This window comes from Rhyacophila brunnea, unplaced genomic scaffold (genome assembly GCF_057557595.1).
Source record: "Rhyacophila brunnea isolate RB1 unplaced genomic scaffold, BYU_Rbru_1.0 scaffold_15, whole genome shotgun sequence".
NCBI lineage: Eukaryota > Metazoa > Arthropoda > Insecta > Trichoptera > Rhyacophilidae > Rhyacophila > Rhyacophila brunnea.
In genome coordinates this window covers 2632578-2646628 of record NW_028232806.1, presented here as the reverse complement: position 1 = coordinate 2646628, position 14051 = coordinate 2632578, and the positions used below count along the sequence as shown (strand labels likewise).

The 14051-nt window shown below is 33.6% G+C and overlaps 2 protein-coding genes across 3 annotated transcripts in view; one reads left to right on the top strand and one right to left on the bottom strand.

The window, feature by feature from the left end:
* Positions 1–3886, top strand: part of LOC147074798 (uncharacterized) — a 31514-nt gene extending 27628 nt beyond the window's left edge. The window contains exon 14 of the mRNA XM_085942676.1: positions 624–3886. Coding sequence (XP_085798802.1) covers positions 624–2513 — 1890 coding nt within the window. The 3' untranslated portion in view covers positions 2514–3886. The remainder of the gene's footprint in view (positions 1–623) is intronic.
* A 3183-nt stretch (positions 3887–7069) lies between these two features.
* Positions 7070–13821, bottom strand: LOC147074797 (uncharacterized). 2 transcript variants are annotated; one of them, XM_085942963.1, is made up of 3 exons: positions 13733–13821; positions 11026–11225; positions 7070–8321 (listed from the first exon to the last, which is right to left on the bottom strand). In XM_085942963.1, exons 1-3 carry the CDS (start codon positions 13745–13747, stop codon positions 8177–8179), a joined length of 360 nt encoding a protein of 119 aa, XP_085799089.1. In that variant the 5' UTR covers positions 13748–13821; the 3' UTR covers positions 7070–8176. The 2 variants fall into 2 exon arrangements, with proteins under 2 accessions (XP_085799089.1, XP_085799090.1); XM_085942964.1 differs by having other exon boundaries at positions 7492–8321; positions 11026–11212.
* Positions 13822–14051: the final 230 nt, after the last annotated feature.

The following is a 14051-nucleotide window of genomic DNA, read 5'->3' as shown; positions in this document are numbered from 1 at the left end:
TTGTAGTTATTAAGTTTGGAAAATTCTTGTATTCAAATAATTTTCACGACTCAAGATAAATGTCGCCAATGGTAAAATAAATAGAGATTCCAGCAGAAGATTCTGTTATGACATTTGAAATTATTTTGCAACCGCTTGAAGTATGGTTATTTGGTAAATTTCACAAATATTAATCTCGCTCAGTTGCCATTTCTATTTTCTTACATACGCAACGGCGCCCATTTTTTATGTTCATTGTGATTACTTAATCGAGTGCAGTTATAAACAATTTTATACAAATTTTATAAGATCTGTGTATATGCTGCTTAACTACTCGACCTGACAGATTGTCTTTATATATGTCCTGCAAATTGACAAATAAACGTCAAGTGTGAAGTTCTCTGCGAATCAACACGCAACTGACTTAATCAGTAAGCCAATGGTCCTTTTTTTATTGGTTCAATTACATACATTTAGGCTTATCTCTATAGAAGGTGGTTTTCAATATCTTTGATGAAAAATGGTATTTTGAATACTCAAAAAAGTCCTCAAATTTGGATCAATCAGTATTTTTATTCTCAATTCATTTGATAACTACTTTATTGTGTATTATTAATTATATTGTTTATAATTTTTTTTCGCAGGTATTTGAGCACAAAGACAAACTAAACCGTCATTTAAAAGACAGCCATATTGTTCTTGTTGTCGGAGAAATACAAGCCATAGAGGAACTTGAACCATGTCCAGATATCGTAGATGACAAACCTGCCATCAAAGAAGATGAGGTACCGGAAAAGGAAATCACTTCGCCACCTGAGAGCAAGCCTGCACAGGAAGAAATCGAAAAGATAGACTTTGAGGCGGCCATAGAGAAAGATGTTAAGTTAAGAATAGACAATCCTATTAAAATACCCCCAGTAGCAGCTGTGATACAAGAACCGCCGGTTTTAGTCGAGCCGGAAGTTGAAAAAATTGTTTCTAAAGACAGTCCTGTTATTAATAGTGTAGAAATAGAAAAAGATATCGTAGATTCGTCCGCGGTGACTAATGAAGTTGTGATTAATAAAATAAATGTTATTGAACAGGAAAAGGAAGAAGAACATGATAGTCATTCTTCGAGTGATTGTTCTAGTAAGTCTCAAGATAATCGTGTTAGTGAAAAGTTAAATACAGCTCAGAGTGATGTCAATGTGTCAGTTCAAAAAGAATCCCCTGTATCGTCGGCAGAAACAAAACCTTTGAGTTCTGTTCGTAGTGTGCAATCTATAAACGCAAGCAGTATGCCAATAAATGTGCCAATAGTTCCTCACAACATTCTAGACAGTAGTTTTGGAGTAAGGGATCTATCCGCGACGTCCCAATCAAATTTAGATACAAAGCCGCCGAAAATACCTACAATAAGAAATAATTTCGAGCCTCCGTATATGAGGATGCCGTATTCTGAACCTGTGATACAACAAAATAGAATCGTACCGCCGAGCTATCGTAGCGTCGAGGATACGTTACGGCAGAATTTCGATAGTTACCCGCAGATGCCGAACGCGAGTGAGCATTTGACGAATCCGTGGTTTCTGGCAGCTAAATCTAACCAGATGCAACGGCAAACGATGCCTAGGAATTTAATTGAAGCGAGTCGACAGCGTTATGGTGATTTACGGATGCCACGTTTGGACGTTGAGCATTCGGAGCAGCTTAGAAATTTTAATCAAAGATTGGCAGCTACAAATCAACGGCAAGAAACTGTTTCGCATGTTGATAGAAAGTATTACTACGAATCCGATTTGCAGTTAAATAATGACAGGAAAAACGCTTATACAGATGCTACTTTACACCATCAGAGGCAGATGAATTTAGAAGACGTATCAAGAAGAAAATTCCCACACATTCAACCATCGCAACCGATGATACAGGAGTTACCGTCTCCAAGAACGACTATAAGGGATTATCAAACACAACAAACTGCAGTAACGGGACGTGAATACATCAATCATTCGCCGTCTTTGAGTGTTCGAGATTTGAGTAATACGTCAAATTCTACATCGGCAGAATCTCATTACAATCACCACAGTTTCGCGGCAATGGCTGCCTCTCCGCATAATTTCTTTAGAGATTTCCGCGATTTACAAAATCGTATGCTAGGCGCCGTGGGAGTTCAGGATTACGGTGTTCACAACCATCATCACGCATCGTTGGCAAGTCGGCATATTGCTCAATTATCAGGGATGGATATGACGAATCAGCGATTAGTGAATCCAGGTTCGCCGCTTTCACCATACAATCAATCCAGTCCGCACATGAATCTCGATAATCTATCGCCGATGTCGAGGAATAGCTACGAAGATATGAGCGGTAATCACCGACAGCAGCAACAACAGATTTCTAATTCTTCTAATCCCGCATACCAACCCGCCGGACAAGTCGGTAGCGGTACGAGAAATATTCCAACACAAGCAGTCGACAGCAATAGTAAGGATCCTGGAAGTGAACAGATGGGTAGTAACGTACCGTATGAAATGAGAGTTGCCGCTAACTGATACAAGATGGCACAACAAACCGTTATCAATCAGAAGAATTTAGTTTTATAAAACAGAGGTTCTATTTAATTTTTAGATATAACAATACCTGTGTTAAATATTTTTTTGGGATAATTTTTAGTTCTGTTCAGGTTTCAATGTCCTTTTCTTAATTGGCTTAATATTCATGTTAGTTTTTAAATAGTTTTTTTATTTTGAAAAAATGCAAACTACGATACGTACGGAACACAAAATGTCAAAATTTTCAATTCATTCAACGATTTTAAAGGTTGTTTTACTTCTAACTATAAAGAGGGACCCTGTGCATAGTCATACTTATGTAAATAAGTAACCTTATGCGTTACTTAAAATGTAAATTTTTTTTATTATTATGGAATGTTACTTATGTGCCTTCACACTCCATGCTGTAATACATAAGCCTACTTATTTGTGACTATGCACTGAACCCTTAAAATACTGATAGTATTTATTTAAAACATGGAGTTCTTCGTTTGATTTTTCATTCATATTATGATCAGCGCATCTGTTCTATACACATGACTGCTATCGGCCGCTATCGAGGGTAGTTTTTCATATTTTGTATCAAAGTATTATATTTTTACAATAAGTTAGTTGTAATTGTTACAGTGAGTGCTATGTTTTAACAGTACTTCTCTTGGCTGTGCAAAATTTTAGAGTGAGCGAGCAGTTTTGACTGTTTAGACGGCTAATTTATTGTAACAATTATAATACCTCAATACGAATGTATGATAATCTACCCTCGATAACTGCCAATAGCAGTCTTGTGTATAGAATAGATGCGCAGGACCAGTAAAAAAGAATTTCGAATTATGATTAGAATTTCATTTGAAAATAGTTTTGAGTAATTTGAATTACAACAAATTTTGAATTATGAATTTTTCAATTAACAAGTTTTAACTGTAAGCTAAAACTAAAATTTTGTCTATTAAATGACAATTCCACGATGGCCGCACGGCTTAAGCGACGGCCTATAGTGTCATGGGTCCCAGGTTCGAATCCTGGGTCTGACTAGTACACATATTGTTTTTCAATTTGTGTACGAGTCAGAGTATGGACCGAATAGGTTGAGCAAGTGGCTGACATCCACTCTGTGGAGGCCCATATGATCCTATTAGGATCGGACATGGTCGAAAGAAAAAATGAATCTTAAGGGATATTTGCAATATGTAAGATCTAGGCGGCTCTCGTGGTGCAGTGGGTAAGGCGCTGGCCTTCCACCCGAGAGTTCTGGGTTCGATTCCCGGTCATGACAAAAACATTTATGTGTTTTTCTCAAAGCCTGGGTGTTTGTGATTGTTCAAAATTACTAACAACCACCTTGTACGAAAAAGCAAGGACATGGTTATTAATAACAGCCATTTAAATAGAAGAATTCCATTACAACGTTTATAAGTTAGTTTTTTTTTATTTATTCCACAATAATCCGGTGATTTTGCTCAGTTAAAAAATGTACATAATAGTATTGTTTTATTTTTTTTCCACATTCTATTTACGTACTTAAATAATTACTTTAAGATTTTTCTCTGTGATCCACCTTTTATTATTTTAAGTTTAATAATTAAATAAACTATTTCTTAATAACAAATGACTAACTAATGACAACATTAAATAAGAAATATTAATTTATGTATATGTTTTTCATTGCAGTCAATTCTGGTAATTTTAACCCATTGGATTAATTTGGTCCACATTGCTTTCTCTTCATGCATAATGTGTTGTAATTATGTAAGCAAATTTTTTATAGCACTACAAGAATAGCAGAATATCAGTAACCATATGATATGAGTACTAATCTCACAATGTGTGTTTGAATTCAGACCATCGAATTAATAAGTTGAACAAATGTGTAACAACCATTTCTTGTAAGCAGATCTGTTAAGAAGGCAGGCGGTTAAGATCTGCATCGAAACATTGTGAACTTGACAAAATGTTTAGTGAATTTTTTGGTGGCAGAAATCCTGCCAATGGATCAAAGTTACCCAAACAAATAATAGTATGTCGCAATTAATGTTACCATAATAATTGGCCATAAATATTAAATTATTGTTTACAAGTTATTTATGCATCAGTAATTGTTTTTGTTACAATAAACATTATTTAAAATCTGTATTCATAAACTGTTTTGCTGTTTTTGTATAAATACGAAATCATGGGTCAGAAAAATGCAATTTGTTTTTTTTCTCAATGTGTACAGTCAGACCTTGGATTGCAAGCATAATTCGTTCCGGATACGTATTTCTAATCCAAAGCACTTGTATATCAAAGCGAATTTTGCCGCTAGAAATAATATAAAAATGATTAACACGAAATACTCTTATATTTTTATTATGTATTTAAATTAAATATAAAGGAATCAAATTTATTGCACAAAACGTTGATTTTCAAACCAACGCAAGACGAGTTGTCATGCGACCTGTCGATTATCTCTTGAATGCCCTCGATTGATAGCGTCATCGGTCGCATAGCTTCACCGTTAACACCGGTTCACCGTTCACCGGTAACAGATATAACTCAGTCAGGTAGTATTGACTTCCGTAGCTACGGGATGTTGATTTAACCTATAACGAAGCAAGAAGACTGGCGAGCGACAGTGAATCTTGGAGGCGCTGCGTGGTGTAGATATGCTCCAACTAATGTGATATGACCGAAGAAGAAGAGAAATTTATTAATTATTGTGAAGGACAACTTTCACTGTGACCAACGGAATCAATGCTATCTGTTGACACACTGGAATCTTTTTCTTTTTGTGGACTTTAACAAGTAACCTATCCAATAACACTTGCTTTTGCCTCATTTTGAGGATTTCTCAGCGAGAGAGAGAACCATCGGCTCAGTTGTGATAATGTGACGCTCGGCTGACAAAGTGTATACATACGTATTGCAATACCTCACTCGTTTCTCAAGTTAAAATTTTTGTCCGTCTTGCAAAACACTCGCAATCCAAGATTTTACTGTATTTAATTCAGTGCAAGGTTCCAATGATTTGGACGATAGTCTAATAACTATTCCTCGTCTGCAAAGGCCCATATTATGGCTCTGCTTAGGTGCGAACATTCTAATTTAATTTTTTAACTCCTTATTTAAAGAACAAGTATTGTTGACTTTGTATTACAAAATTAAATGAATTATGTTACAAGGGTCGTTGGTAGCTATTTAAATCAAAGGTCTACAATACCTTAGGGTATTTTTAGAATGTAATAGATATTTAAAAAAAAACTGGGAATATTTTTTGCAATTCGAACCTTCTACATAGAGTGTGTTCATATGTACATAGTAATATTCTTGTAAATATTATTGAAATAACTTAATTAGTAAATGTTTTTAAAAAATATATGTAAATTTATGACATATGCGATATTTGTGTTTTATTTCATTGACGTCAACAATTTGAAATATGGACAGCCAAGACTCATAGTAAACCATCTCTAATTATGGGAAATGAGTCATTTAATTGTGAATATAAGTCTTTACGATTCGGCACCTTGACTACTTGGCGCCACACAATCGAATGAAATTCGAAAATAAACAGACATTCGTGAATTATAATAATATTATGTACTTTTAAAATGATTTAATATTATTACATTATCATTTAATACTTTGTGAGAATTTAAATATGCACATGTAAATAATGATTTAATTGTGCATATGTTTATGTTCCAACAAGAAGAGAGTTCTTTTATTTTTATATAATGCCTTATAATAAGTAGTGGATAGAAGCTGATTAAAATTCCTCGTCTACTTTGTGTATAAATCGTAACGAATGTCTATTTATTTCATTCGACAGTGCGGCGTCCAATTGTCCCGGCGCCCAGTTGTCCCATTCCCTTTATATCAATTGCATTTCGCGTCTTGTTCTGATTGATTCAGTCATTAGAGTCACGAAGAACCAAATTTCTCATTCCTGTCCTAATAATGTCATAAGTCAGTCATGACACACTTTGTAAAACAGAAGATGCCGTACGACTGAACTACGGTACGAACAGCCTCTCACTCTGTGTTTCAAGTCTGTCATATATAAGCGACACCTGCCTACAGTGAAGTTGAAAGAAGATTACTAAAACTAATGACTAAATTACCTGCAGAAATTGTAGACTCAGCTCGTCAATTCCATAGATCAGTGTATCACAAAGATGACTCCTCCGCCATAAACCAAGTTTTTGATGACCCATTAAATACAAAAGTATAAAGCCACTTAAATGTCCTCAAGTAATACCAATATTGAATGCGCATTGCGTTTAAGTGACAAACTTTAATGCATACATATTATATATAGATGTAAATATTGAAAATAACACATGTTTAAGTTTATCTCATATTTCTCTACACTCGAGAAACGTGCCTCCTTACAACTACACCCAGAAGGTAATGCATCTCATAATCTTTGTGTTCCCTGACAATGACAAGAAAAAATAACTGACTAACTCGTAAAACAAATATTGAGATACCTCGTTGATGTCCATAATATCCTTTGGCTGGAGTCGATCAATGATAAATTAGAAAATGAATATGGTTGAAATAAATAGATTATATTTTATAAAAATATTTTTTATTTAATATGGCAGTGTCGATAGATGTATAAATTTTGACAAGATTCCATCATCACAAGATCAGAATTTTAAAACTAAAAATTATGTTTTACACTATTTTACTAATGCAACCATGATACTTAATCATCGAGCAACAAGGTTGCCATTACAAGATAAGAAACCAAGGAGGTGGGTATATTTTTCTGATGATACTAATAAAATAATATGAAAAACAATACATATAGAAATAGTGTACTCACTTATATTTTATAGCCTCAGTTATAAGCATTAACCTTTTCACAGCTGTTGTGCCTCATTAGTTGGCCATTTGATATAATTAGCATGTTATTTATATGTGGTAATTAAATAGTAATTAAATGCTCCGCGGTGAAAGGGAAGCAATAAAGGAAGAAGAAAATATAGCATGTATCTGTCAGAAAAATATTTTTATTCCGAATTTAAAAATCAGAACACAAGACAAACAAATAGTGAAATCAAAAGATCAAAAAAAAATACAGACCTACAAACTTATCTGAAGAACGGGATGGGAGAGCCACTGTCGAAAACTACTTAATCAAGACTCGTAACTAGACAAAATCTTGACATTCGAACGATATTTTCAAAATGGCATCCTATGGTAGTTCGTAGTTCCGTTTTTGGCCATTCTTCAGATAAGTTTGTAAGTCTGTACGGATTTCTAAGTTATCTTTGAAGTGAAGTGACGTTTTTCGATCAGTAGTTCGGATTATAGAAAGATCTCTTCAATAAACAAATTACTAAGATATCAGTACTTTTTAATGTTGGTTAAAGATTTTTCTTTGGAAAATGAATATATTTTAGATGTCATTCTCGGTATTACAAATAAACAGATAATTTTGTAAATATTCAATATACCATATCGTGTGTTTTCCAGTAAAGAAAAATGTTGAATAATGGTCTGAAATTATAGTTTCTAAACATAAAAACAAACCACAACGTACTACAATAGGTTGTGTTCGGTTTTGGTTTATTTTTAGGTCTCGGATTTAGTATACTGTATATTATTGATATTTTTCTAATAGAATGATATATATTGAGTGTGAAAACAAGGAATAACAGGGTTAGTTGATTGGTTTAACAGAAAGGGTAGTCGGGACAAGCGGCGGCTGGCACTCCGGCGGGGTAAAGTCTCTGTGTGTATCCTGGAAGAGGTAATCCTCCGCCCACGTTGCAGAATGGATAGTTGGGACAGGCAGCTGGTGGAACACCTGCTGGCCATCTACAAATAGGAAGAACAAATAATAAATAATACGATTTAATGTTTAAGGGGGATCCTTATGCCAACATAGAACCTAGCGGAAAAATACGAAGCTTGCAATTTGAAATTTTTTTTTGATAATTAACAATTTCAACCGTATTAATTAATAAATATGTATCTGAAAACATTACAAAAGATTTTTTTTTTAAGTCAAAGATATAAACTATTTAATTTGTTACATATTTATGTCATAAGTTACGTTATTATTACATTATTTTTATGGTCATATTTAATATTAAAATTTAATTTATTAGGTTTTCAATTTTTTCTCGTGTTGATTTTTGATTAATTCATCGTTCTTATATTTTTTATATTTATTTTAAAAAACATCGATTTTTATAAAAATATAAATGTGTATGAAAAAATATAAATGTGTTGAGATCCTTTTTATTTATATCATTTGTTTGTGTTTTTTAAAACTGACATTTTTTTAGAGGGACATCTAGTGTCAAAAAGAATAGGACAAATCACAGATAGTAGGTGACATCTATTGTATAAGTTAACAATAAACAAAAGTATTTTTAAATGTAGAGATTATAATTATTTCAATAAATATTATGTAATAATTGTCATTATCAATAAACTAGTCATAAAATGATTTTTTATGGTGTGATTGCAAACATTTTTTGCGGGGTTAAATTGGTAATTATAGGAAAAATAATATTCTGTAAGTACCTATAGTGCTAAATTATTGAAAAAAGCAGCCATAAACAAGATTGTGGCACTTTTAATGTTTAATTATCATGTAAGTACAACACAATTTTTTGTGATTGTTCATCTAAATTCTAAATATTGTAAATACTATGGCGAAATGTATAAAAGTACTTGTTTGTAGTATTTTTTTTTATCTGAGAGGATATATTATCTTTGGTTCCGTTCCGGCAATAGCGAAGGGTGGTATGCTGTTAAGATTCACCATTAATAGTGCACATAAAACTATCTTAGACATACGTTTTTGTTTTCATTGAACGAAGACTACAATTTACAGATGGTGTTGGTTGTTGATCAATTAAAACCTAAAACCATAATAGTTTTGGTGTATTTTGGGCGATACGACAAAATTGCGCAGACTTTTTCATTCATACTTATTTGTTTATGTTGGATTAAGAATACATATTAAACATAATGTTGATTTATTGTTTAAAATTCATTAAGCCCTGCCTGAACCAAACTATAATACATTCTTCTTTTCTTTCGTCCATGTCCGATCCTAATAGGATCATATGGGCCTCCACAGAGTGAAGGTTTGTATTGACAGATTTTGTTTTTACGAGAAATGGATGTCAGCCACTTGCTCAACCTATTAGGTCCATACTCTGACTCGTACACAGATTGAAAAACAATATGTGTACTTGCCAGACCCAGGATTCGAACCTGGGACCCTCGACATAAAGCACGCGGCCATCGTGGGCCAATATATAAAACTATAATACATACAAAAATATTATTCTATCTATAAAATATCCAAAGTTTTATATGATTTAATTGCATAATTTTAGATATTTTGATGATAGACGAGTATTTTTTGACTATTATTTATTATGGCTTGGTTTCTGCAGGGTTTAAATGAATTTTACAAACTAACCAATACCATATAATGTTTGAGGCTTTCACGGTTGTTTTTTATCGTAGCATATTCTTGGGTTATCACCGTGTCTCCTTCTTCCTTCTTTACTCGACGTTTCGGGCTCGTTGCAGAGGCCATTATCAAGAGATATCTCTTGATAATGGCCTCTGCAACGAGCCCGAAGCGTCGAGTAAAGAAGGAAGAAGGAGACACGGTGATAACCCAAGAATATACTACGATAACCAATACCATCTCTAAAGTGTAGTCTTATTTCAATAAAATCAAATACCTACGTATGTATGACTGACAAAATTTAATGTGCCTACCAACATAAGACTATAACAGTCTACATCCACCCTTCGCCACTGCGTTCCGGTAACCCCATCGTAAGTCGAGTTTCATATTACAAAATATGCACTTTTTTGGTAAATTTTCAGTAGGCGGAAGCATTAATTTTGTGTTCTAATTATCACTAATAACTTTGGGGAAAATAAATTAACCGACATCTTTATAACGTTCAAATTATATAATATGTACATCGTAATAGGTGAAGTTGGCAATATGTACTTAGATAGATGGATAAAGTAATAATTACAAAATAAAAAGAACTTTTTATATAAGTACCACGTTTTTAAATTTTCTGTTGAATCATATGAACTTGACAATTCTATGTTTTAATAAAATCTTTTTATTGTACTTGATAGAAATACTGAATGAATATAGAATACTGAAATGTAATTTTGACATTTCATATTGATTTCCATAGTAACGCACGTATATATTAATAATTTAGTTGCTAGGACCCCCTTAGCAACCAACAATAATAACTTTCCATACAAAACAGAGTTAATTGAAAATTAATTCAATTCTGCTTAAAAATGGCTAAAAGTATTAAAAGCATGCATTGTCGTCATGTTCTGATAATATATTCTAAAAGTTTCAAATGTCTAGCTAGTCGGGAAGTTAGTTAAAAATCCTCAATCGTCCAATACAAATCTTGGACAAATAAGAAAAAAATGTACTGGACACACAAGAAAAAATCTGTACCGGACAAACAAGAATACGAGCTAATAAAAACGTGGTAAAAATGTAACTTACTCAGAAGCAGATCTGGTCCATGCAGATTCATGTGCAGCAGGCATTGGCAGGTTGTAAAGTGGCTTAGGCTGACCATCAGGGTAGTATCTGGCGAGGAGTTCATTATCACAGTTGGGGTAGTCTGGACACAGGGCTGGGAATAGTCCTGCGGGGTACTTGTCCGCTGAGCACACGGCCAGGGAAGCTGCTACCAAAAAAGCCTAGAAATAAAAATTTTAATAAGATAATAATATTATGTACATACATACATACGAGGATTTTAGAATCTCATTAGACATTCCATAGTTTTCAAATTCGTAGTTCAAAGTAACGGATGAACAATTAAAAAATTACAAAGAAGATGATCTGTAGATTCTCAGGGGGGAAGAGACCCCGTATCCGGAAATTTGTACGTAAACAGTTCACCGCAGGACACTTATTCGTGCGCCGCAGTACGTGAAACATGAGTTCGTGTAACATATAATCAAATGACGAGTTCTTCGTTGAACATTTCACCGTGGAGTATATTTGTACGTATGCTTCAACATGTGGAGATGTCTTTACTAGGTTAGGTTAGGGTTAATCTAATTGGAACAGTACTATTTGCAAACTATCGCCGCATTTTTTAAGATACGTACAAATGTATTCCACGGTGAAATGTTCAACGAAGAAATCGTCATTTGATAAAATGTTATACGAACTCATGTTTCACGTACTGCGGCGTACGAATAAGTGTCCCACGATGAACTGCATACAAGTTACATGTAACCGAGAGACCCGTGGGGAGGCCGAGATATTGCTGAGAAAATAATTTGGGAAAGGGCACCAAGGAATGCTGCTGATGATTAGGAGGGAAGCATCTGATGACCGATTATCGTGATAGCAGAGAGTTGAGAAAGCCAAGCACCACTGAAGATGAAGATATTATATTATGTATATAGGTATCACTTTGTATTTTTAAAAAGTTTTTATCTCATGTATCTGCACATCTATTATATACACAAGACTGCTATCGGCAGCTATCGACGGTAGTTTTTGTTTGAGAGCACTTATTGTAACAATTATTACAATAAATTAGTTGTAATCGTTACAATAAGTGCTGTTAACAGCCCTCTTTTGGTTGTGTTAAATTTTAGAGCGAGAATGACAGTTTTGACTGTTTAGACGGCTAACTTATTGTAATTGTTACAATAAGTGCTAATAAATCGATACAAAAAATGAAAAAATACCCTCGATAACTGCCTATAGCAGTCTTGTGTATTGAATAGATGCGCAGAAACCGTGGATCACAGGTGTTATCAACACCTGTCAATTTCACATATTTTTTTAAATATGTAGATTAAGGATTCATTGCGTCGAACGAATAAGTTGACAACAATTCCTCGTCAACTCCATTCTGTGTAAGATGTAGGCTCATATTATTATGATTCCCTTTCGATGGAAAGAGTTATTTTACAATTATTATTGAAACATGTGCATGATTTAATTTTGAACATGAAGGTAGGTACCTATTCCAAATGTTCTCTTTAACTAATGTTTACAAAAAAACTATATAGTTTGTATATTTAGAAATAAAAACCATCTAATCCTGGCATATAACTAATAGTAGTCTCAAAGTAAGCACTGGATGGTAAGGGGGCACAAAGATGTCCATTAGCGATAAAGAGGAGAGATCGACACGTCCTATCATCTCTATCTGTAACGTATTGGAGTCTATCACATTTTTGTCCTAATTTTATTTGTTTTTATGTGGTGGGTCTTAAAATAACACAGTTATTATTTATTATAAAACACCGTAGGTACGAGTATATCCACGTCTTTTAATAGAAAAAACACTTAATTTATATAGGTACTTAATAAAAGAAATAACTATGAATAATAATAAATTTATCGAAAATTAACATAATAAGGACAGTATTTAGTAGTAGGATAGTTTACAGAGGAGCGTTTCTATCAATAATTATTATCAAACAAAATAATTTGTTATAAGGCTATACCTCAGTTGAGGCATGGTCTAAAAAGATCGTGGCTAGGTGATGCACGGATTGCGGGTCGCGGGTGCAAATGACGCATGCCGAACGAAATATAATTTGTCATATAAATCCAACATGCGTCCATTTAATATTCTATTTATTGTTCTATTAGTAACAATAATAATATATTCATTGACATGTTTTCTTTTTCAAGTAAATGGGTAACGTTTTTAGTCATCTTTACACGATTTAAGAATTAATACCCCCGTCGCCATCACGAAACAAATTGACGTGTTCCCAGCTCGACGTTCTCTCTCCGAATGCCAGCGAGTCCAAAATTTCGTCGCGCCTATAGTTGAAAATTATTTGCCGTTTCACTGATGTATCGTCTTGATACTATCGACCGAAGGTACTTGATGAAATTTAAATTCAAATGGATTTAAGTTTTGTACTATTACATATGAGTCGTTTTTTGCGACCCGGGTTTCGCCTTTTGGCATCTTCAAGCGCTGTTTACACTCCTGGGTGTACAGGTGAGTGTACACAGCGCCTGAAGATGCCGAAAGGCGAAACCCGGGTCGCAAAAGACGACTCATATGGAATAGTACAAAACTTAAATCTATTTGAATTAAAATTAATATGTATTTTGAAACAAACCAAGTTCCTTATTACTGTGGTACCTACCTATTTTTAAATGGGATAAAATGTTTAATTTCCTGTATTTTTAACACTAATTAATAATAATTGTTACTTACGATTTTGCAAATCATGTTTCACTGTTCAGTTTCACGTTTTAGTAAACTGTAAAATTAAATGTTTGTCGAATGCTAACGATTTCGTTACTGTTGTTTTTAGGATCGATCTGACCTATTTATACCAGAGTTTGTTTCTCTCATCGATAGACAATAATTATAATTTTATTATTAACATAATATCAGATGCAGATATTTGATATTCATCACATTAAGGCGACAATGTACTTGGGATTCTGTTAAATTGCGGTGACCATTCGATGTATAATAAAATCTATAAATAATATCAAATAAATAAATAAGGGTGATTGAAGTTAATCCC